Raw genomic sequence first — 8739 nt, 5'->3', positions numbered from 1 at the left:
AAAAGATTAAACAAGTGATGACATTGCTAAATGTTCTTGGAGAATTAAGAGTGAACACAGTGGTGGTCCTTTCTATTTAAATGGAAATTTATCCCACAGGGAAACATGATCAAAATATTCAGATAAGATAAACCATTTTATATCAAAGATGCCCGCCAAATATTCAGTTACCTGTTTGAAATTCTTAAAAGCAAAATCTATGAATATGCAAGCATTGTTCATTTCAGAAGTCCAACAACAGAACACAAGATGCCTTCACCTTCACTGAAAAGTCTGCTCTCAGTGTTTGTGTATTGGAAGCTTCAAGTGTCCACTTCACGCTTCTGTATATAGCAAATTGAACTGCTATTGGCTGCTCATAGTGATGTCACAAAATCATCCCATGTGTAAAGGTAAAACTGGTTTGAGAAAAGAAACAAAGAAACTTTAAAATTTCCCCTTCAAGCAAATAAACATGAATACATCCTTCTAGTGTCAAGCTCTGCACATACACCATTCATCACATAACATTTAGCAAAAGTCTTCCTTGAGTGGAGGGAGCTTTAAAATTCAGATGACATGAAGACACTATGCACAATATTATTATAGTATATTATAGTATTATTTTGGTGGAAAGAGGAGATTAAGAGGAAAAATTAAGTTACAAAATTCCTATTTTATTCTTAAAATAAACAAAATGTACAATCACAATGCCAATTTCACTCACTGTTGTCAGGTCTCTTTGTCCCTTTAAGAAAAAAAAAAATCACTTGATGATCTTTATGAAACGTACCAGCAAAAATCTAATGGAGTCTCCACTAGTTTCAGTTTCCTGACAAGTGTTCATGAGAGAAGAAGCATAACAAACATAACAAGTAAACTTTACATAAGAGCAGGGTAAAGTACGGTTCCTGGATATCATACATGTTGATCATTAAATAATACAAGGTCTTTTGATGACAGGTTGTACGCAACATTAAATCAAAGGAAAGAAAAGGACGAACCTCCTATTTTTCCGAGGATAAAAAAAAAAAACACAACACAAACAAAAGCACATGAGGACAGAATGGGATGTCAGTGCTGCGTTGACGTGTAAACAGTTTTTAAAAGATCATTTCCTGTTCAAAATTTGGAAAGAAAGAAGACGTTTAAATAAACTGCAACAGATGTGCATAGTTACTATGGAGACACTGGGTAAATTTGTAATTGGGGAAAAAAGCTATAAAATCACAACAATCTAAAAGGTTTTTATTTGCTTTCTTATGTTACACTGTAACAGCAAAAACACTTTTCGTTTGGGCTGAAGCAGTTGGGGAAATGTAGTGTGACATGTTCAATTCCATTAAGTGAGTTCAGAACATCCTCTGCAGAGACTGGAAAAGAGGCACTGCGTGCAAACCTTCAATGAAAAGCTTGAAGTCTGATCCTTGGACAGACCCATGTTTTTCTCAGCTTTTTCAAATTGGGTTATTATATTACCTACATGCACTGAATATCATATTGTACGAAAGCAAAAAAAAAAAAAAAAAAAAAAAAAAAAAATTTAAACAAATACCAACTGCCTTGTGAGATCAGATTCAACTCCAATGTAAATGGCTTGTTTAGCCAAGTGTTATCCATTCTGTGTGTGTGTGTGTGTGCGCGAGTGTGTGTGTGACTCCAGTGGCGTTATATCTGCACTGAGGACCAAAACCACGAGCCCTGCTGGCAGCTAGCCGTAAGTGCTGCTAGAAATAAAACAAGAAATAAGTGCTTTATGAAACAAACATACACAAGTCTCCCATATTTTTTGGTTACCAGTTTGCTGCCAGCAGCTGCATCCAATCACCTCGGTTTTTGCACTTTTTCCTCTTACTCCAACACTTACCAAAAAAAAAAAAAAAAAAATCTCGCATAGCAATTTCAGGTTGGAAAATATCAGACCTCCCACTCATCCTGGTGCCACAGAAAGATTTTAGATTATTATAACACCGGTTAGTGAGGATGGTACAAATGAATTTGGTAAACCATGTCAACAAAAGCGGAAAAAAGAGGAAAATAAATAAATGTCTGAAGGAATGTCACAGTCTTTTTTTGTCTTCAACTGTGATATCTCCTTTTCAATCTTAAAGACTGAAAGAAGATGCAAAGAAACAAACAAAAAAAGTACCCATGTGTGTCACACACTAAGACAAACTTTTTCAAAGCTATCTTTTGCACATGATATGAAAGCTATAACAGACTTGGCATGTTTTCCCTATAATCTTGACAGAGCAGAGTGGATATGAAAAAAAGACATGCAGATATAGCAAATCTGTGGGATCATCCGAGGATTATTCCAGTCCTGAGGAGTTCATGTGTCACACTAACTAACTGAACCTTTAAGTCTGACCTGCTGCTTTGGAGCGCACCGCTAAGGCGTGGCAGCGCCGTAATCATCTTTGGGCTACATGTCAATTCGTGTGTAAATGTACCACTTCTTATTCAGACAAGAAAATACGTATGTGTCTGTGTGCATGTCAGACCAGACAAACTAAAGAAATCAAGCAGATTTTCCCCCAACGGACAATTATTTTCCCCCATTGAAGCTCTCTTTTATGGTATGTTGCCAAGAGGCACAATACGAGTTATTGCTCAATAAATACCAAAGGTTTAATTCCAAGCCAAATGTGTGTCAACGCCTAGCGCGGATGCTGGGCTCTTAACGTGTGGAGCAGTTAAACTGAAAGTTACACCAGAAGAAACATGTTGCAATACTCTTTGGAAATTACATTTCATATTTGAGACGATTCAAATCTTTGGGTACTACAAAAAAATTAAACCTCTCACTCTCTTAAATTACCTATCAAAAAAAAATCATTTTAACTTAGTCATATAGATGCATCAAAAATATTCAGATTACACTTCTTTGACTCAAGTTTCAAATACAATACATAATTTATGGCTTTATAAGTTAAAACTAAGAAAACGCCTCAATCTACATCGTTTCACCCACAATATACAAGTTAAATTAATTGATTTAAAGCAAATTTACTGTCCATACCACTTAAGGTAACATATGTGTTACTCTCATCACTTGCTACTCAGTGCTTAACTTGCATCTTGATATTGTCGTAGTACAAAAACATGCTCTGCAAAAAGCCTTATTGAAATACAAACACTATACAAAAGAGGCAGTCTTTTACAAATATTGTTGAAGCATCCCTTAGCTTGTGGATTACAATAAAACTGAAATAATGTCTCATCCACTTGGGCCTAGTAAACCAAAATTGTCTTTCTCATTATTGCTGTGAGAATGACTCCCTTTGTAGTGCCTTGGTCAAAACACATTCCAGGAAGACAAGTCCGTACAAGTCTGGTCTTTTCTTTCTTTTTCTTTTTTTTTTATCTCAACCTTAATTTCCAAGCAAAAGGTAGAGATAGCTGATGAGAGCTCAAAAATCCCCTTTTCAATGAAAAAAAAGGTTTTGTGCTTTCAAACCATGACATCAGTTGACTTCCAAATCTCCACCCCCTGGCTTTCTTCAATATGGCCTCCACACAGCTTCATCCATGCGGCCTCCAGGGTTCAGAACCGTTGGGGAGTTACTGTGGCTCCCATCGCCGTCCACCCCTCCCTCCGTCTGGCTGGGCAGATTGGGGTTGACCAGGGAGGTGCCCGTGGAGGCGCTAGTGCAAGGTGGGATCATCCGGGAGGGTGAGCGATCGCCGCCAGGGACCATGGAGAACTGGTACGAGCCGGACGAAGCTCCATAGTAGAGATAGGGCGTGCTGCTGGTCTGAAAGGGTCCGCTCTGGCTCTGGGTGGAGCCCGGGTACGGAGGGGGAAGGTAGGTGTGGTAGTGGGCGCTGCCCAGCGACATGGCGGAGGTGACGGGAGGGGTGTAGGTGAAGGTGGCCGGGTAGTGCATCCGAGGGCTGGAGAAACGAGTCTCTGTGAGGGAGGAGAGGCCCGGGAACTGACGCTCAAACTGACCAGGGAATGGGCTCAGGTCGGAAGAACCTAAGACACACACACACAGAAAAACATGAGTTTCTTTAGGCTTCTCTAACATCAACAGAACAGCAGATATCATTATGCAAAGCCTAAAGAATCACACTTCTTCTTACCAGTTTGTCAGTTTTGATTATGTCAAATGTGGCTTTGGACTCTTAAAACTATTTAGCACTTTGTCTTGTAATTGAATTTAACAAATAAGTCCCTTGACAAATGAAACGGTAGTAAACTGAACTGTATGTAATCAGATGTTTCAAGCCAGATACGTGTATTAACAATTTGGATTGTCTAATGGATTTTGCGGGCACAGTTATGAAACAGCACTTATCCATAAATGTCGTTATATCCATCAACTTCTGTGGTGCTGTTCACTTCAAATCCCAAGTTTTGATAAAGTTCACAAACACATCAGCAAAGTCCCACGCTTAAAATGTTTACGGCTCGGCATATTTATATTTGTGTGTGTGTGTATGTGTTGGCGCATGTTTATGTGTATCTGTATAACTGTTTATGCATACAAACACACACTCCGTCGTATGTGTGTGTGTGTGTGTGTGTGTGTGTGTGTGTTTTTTTTGGGGGGGGGCTGGTGGGGGGTGAGGAGGGAGGGAGGGTGGATGTATGTGTGTGAATACTGTATGCACATAAAAAAGCAGTTGGGATGAATCAGGAGCTGCACATGTGGAAACACTTTGAGCAGAAACAGTTTCCATGAGATCCATAATGAGGCAGGGCTGAGCTCTGATGTGGCTCCTCTCCTCGCCTCCCATCGGCTCCAGCGTGTGTGTGTATGTGTGTGTTCGTGTGCGCGCGTGCGAGTGAGCGTGTGTGTGACAGAGACAGAGAGAGAGAGAGAGAGAAAGAGAGAGAGGGAGAGAGAGCTGAGAAGGAGCTGCTCCATCTCACCCTTCGTTCCTCTCTTCGCTTCATCCCTTAAAAAATACCCAAAAACCACTAACTGGCTGTGGCGAGCTTCGCGCTGGGCGCAGAGTTTAAGGAGAATAGGAGGTCCTCCCCCTCTCGTGCTCCCTCCCTCCCGTCTCCTCTCAGTGGTTTAGTCCAGCCATGGCGCTCTTATCATAAATCACCAGGCGTCTTCCGTGTCACCATGTCTGCTGTGAGAGGACAGGGGGCGGCGGGGAAGGGGAGGGGGGGTGGGGGGGGGACGCGGTGTTTATGTGCAGGGAGGAATTGCGAAGCCTGGTTTGTCGCTAGCATATGCTGCCAATTAAGGCCTTTAAACTTCCTCTTTCCACAAGATCCGTTTGACTCTAATAGAAATAGTAGGTGATTGTCTCTACTGTAGAGGAGCAGTGTAATCTCAGACATGACTAGGGTTGTTCAATAAACTCCTGACTCCTGCTTTTAACATTTGGACCTATTTTAGTACTCAAAGGGCCCGTGTGATGATGAGCCAGATCGAACTTTATTAGTTTAAATGAAACCAGAGTGGAACATTGTCTAAATATTTGGAGGAATTTTACAAACTGTGGAGCATCACTTCCAAATTAGGTGTCCGACTTGACTGATGAACTTTTGCAACTGCTTCTTAGCAACTGTAACATTTCAACAGCTGAGCTGGACTGTGCGAAGGTGTGTGCGGAAGGGGGGCAGGATGGTGCGGTGTATTTGCACTGGAGCATCCATATCAACTTCTGCTCGTACTTGTCGGTATGTTCTGTGGCCGGATACTGTTACAGTGCAGCCTGGCGAGGTGTCAACATGATCTCCAGAGATCTGAGAGCCTTAGTCACATCACTTAGGAGGCATTAAGCACTCGAGGTGTGCGAGTGGGCAAAGGCGGGAGGTGAGGTTTTTGGCCCGTGTTTTGTACGCGTGCACGCGTGAGCCGGTGCACGCGTACGTGTCACTTTGAGAACAAAGCCTGACGCTCGTGAGATGAAAGCTGAGGGGGAAGAGCGAACTAATCAAAGCTGACAAGGCAGCTGGCTGGATTTAAAACCCTTTCTAATGCAGAGTCACACGGCCACGACGCGTAATCACTCACCCTCGCTCGGGGGCACACACACACACACACACACAGTGTGGGTGTAGTATGTTAGCACAAGGAAACAGAAGGGAAAAAAAGCAGGGCAGAGAAAAAAAACTCACATGGCAGTGAGTCAAACAGGTGTACGGGGGGAGAAACTTGTCTGGCGGCATGTAAGGATTTTAAAGGAGCTTTCACGTTGGGGGAAAAACAGAGACAAATTGGAACACAGATGCTGCCGTTACAGCAAACAGACTGGCTAATGCAATTACCCAGAATGCCTTGTGAGAGTGGCGTATCGCTATAAAGACACTTTATTTGTCAGTCATGAGCCTGTTATTATCCCTGGGCCTGTTATTACCCATACTCCTCTGGGATCAAAGGCTTGGAGCAAGGAAAAAAGGAAACAATCGTTTTTTCCTCCACTGTTTAAAAAACGCCATCCAAACCGCTCTCTGGAGAGACAGTCGGACTCTGACAACATGCTTCATTCCTCACGTTCATTTGAGAATGAGCTAATAGCAGTTCGCTGTGCTGTATTAGTCTCTGGTAAATAGTAGCACATCAGTTTTTTTATTTGTAGTCCACTGAATGAAACTTTGTTTATGTTTCTTCTCTTGAGTGTGAAACTCGCGTGTGTGAGAGCGTCGGTCTTTCTCTCTCCCCTTCCCTCCCTCCTTCTATGGCTTAAGAAAATGTATTATCTGGATTATTTGTAGAAGTTTAGCCAGTTGAGACAGGACAAGGAGACGGGTAGTTTCACATAGTGGCAGAGAAGTGGTTCTACCTGGCAATCGTCTAGGCACGTCACTGATGGCAGGCAGGCCCGTGCCTCGGCTGGAGGAGAGGGGGGTGGTGGAGTGGACTGAGGGGGATGCCATGGGACTCAGGTAGGACGGGTACGTCTGTTCATATGACCAGGGAGGAGAGGACTGGGACTGACGAGGGTCTGATGGGGAGAAATTGAGCAAGGGAGGAAGAGGAGGAAGGAGAAAAATAGCCCAGAGGGACATAGAAAGAATAAAAACAGACAGGAAAAGAGAGAAAGAATAATTACCAGTGGCCCATCAGCTGGTTCAAATGTTCTACTTTTTTGCTTAACTATTGGAGCAAATTGACAATAACATTCACAATAACTGCCGACATTATTAGTGTCTGTTTCTCTGTGCTTGTGTTTAGAGGTAAGTATCAGTTGGGCGTGTTATGCAACATCCTCTGTAATGACACATCTAATGTTTACTTTTGAAGAGAAGATCTTCCTGTTTGCCTTATAAAACATTGTGCTTGCAGCTGAGGCACAGAGAGCCTTGCTGGCACACACCCAGCATGTAAACACACCAGCAGACAACCATGAAAATAACCGTTGCACACACTTTAACATTGTGTCTGTGCTGCAACATGTAGAGCATGATTAACATCAGATTATATGTAAGCTATTACTACCTTATGATAATATTTGTGAACAAATTTTCAGTCTAATGTAATTCAGTTATTCCCAAACAGGGGTACTTGTACCCCAGGGATACTACTGCAGTACTACTGCAGGGTGTGTGGAAAGATTGTAGAATTTCTCAATCACTATAAAAAATGAAACAAAAACAAAGTAGCAAAAGTAATGGAGGAACAGCTAGCTAGCTAAAGGTGCTAAAGAAAAATGGTTTAAATAGTTAGCTGAAAATAATAATAATAATAATAGTATATAGTAATAATAAATGGCTAATGCAGAAAGCTAAAACTAATAGATAAAATAAGTTGACTGAAATGACTGAACTAAAGTGAACAGCTAAATTTATGGAGAAACTGTTAAAATGGTTAGCTATATGTACTAATGGACAAGTGGTGGAAATAGTTAAAAGTAATAGGCTAGCTGAAATAGCCAAACTTAATGGATAAATAGCAGAAATAGCTATCTAAATTAAATGGTAACAATAAAGAGTAATGGATAATAGTTGACTGTTAAGCTGCTCTAAATGGTAGTAAATGACCAAACTGACCTAATCTTTCACAGTTTGATTTATGAAAACACTAATATCTACTTTAAAATAATGAACAATGTTCAATAACATCAGTTTCATAATAAATTCAAAATGCATTTTGAATATGGAGGGTGGTGTCAAAGGTGTGCTTGAGACAGGGCTGTGGGGGTACATCTGATGAAAATGGTTGGAAACCACTGCTCTAATCAAGCTTCACCTCTGAATATTTACACCTGAGAAGCAGTTTGCTCCAACAGAATGAATGTCCAGTCCAGTGTATAATCCTCCACTCACCACCACACTGCTACACTGTTTAACCATCCCTCAAATGATCCACTAAGTAACAGTACAAAGCCATGCCAGAGAGTAACTAAGAGCTAAATGACGACCTGTGACGAGCCTGCAGAGGTGTGGGTGATCAGGTAGCACCCATCCCGAACCGTGACAGATGGTGTTACCTTCTAGGATGTAGATTGATAGAGTGACGGGGTAGAGAAAGACAGACGATCTTAGAGGCAACGTACTGCACAGGGCGTTGTGTGGCACAAACTATTGGTCCCATCAGGGTGTGCCTGTGGCTCCAGTTGGGGTTTGATATTTCACCTTCCATACAGTAAATGTTGCTCAGTTCGTGACTCAGCTTGTGACTCGGTGTGTTTGATTATTCAGTGATACCCTTTAGGTCATGGTTTTGAAAAGTGTGCATATTGCAGATGTTCCGCCTCTTAGGAAGGCTATATTTGGACTTTCTTGTTTGGGTGTAAAATACAATGTGAAAAACATAAAATATTGCCCTGGACAATCTGTGTGATATTAAT

General features: G+C 41.6%; 1 protein-coding gene across 5 annotated transcripts in view; it reads right to left on the bottom strand.

Annotated features, from left to right (window-relative positions):
• Positions 1–635: 635 nt before the first annotated feature.
• runx2b (RUNX family transcription factor 2b) overlaps positions 636–8739 on the bottom strand; it is a 42058-nt gene continuing 33954 nt past the window's right edge. For 4 of the 5 annotated variants that reach the window (XM_018697934.2, XM_018697933.2, XM_018697935.2 and 1 more), the window contains 2 exons: positions 6733–6894; positions 636–3961 (listed from right to left, as the gene is read on the bottom strand). In XM_018697934.2, the coding sequence (XP_018553450.1) occupies positions 3483–3961; positions 6733–6894 (641 nt within the window). In that variant the 3' untranslated portion in view covers positions 636–3482. The remainder of the gene's footprint in view (positions 3962–6732; positions 6895–8739) is intronic. The other variant, XM_018697937.2, reaches the window with a different exon arrangement.

The sequence above is a fragment of the Lates calcarifer genome, linkage group LG7_1, assembly GCF_001640805.2.
Source record: "Lates calcarifer isolate ASB-BC8 linkage group LG7_1, TLL_Latcal_v3, whole genome shotgun sequence".
Classification (NCBI taxonomy): Eukaryota; Metazoa; Chordata; class Actinopteri; family Centropomidae; genus Lates; species Lates calcarifer.
The sequence above is the reverse complement of the archived record's forward strand: the minus strand, read 5'-3'. Positions and strand labels throughout refer to the sequence as shown.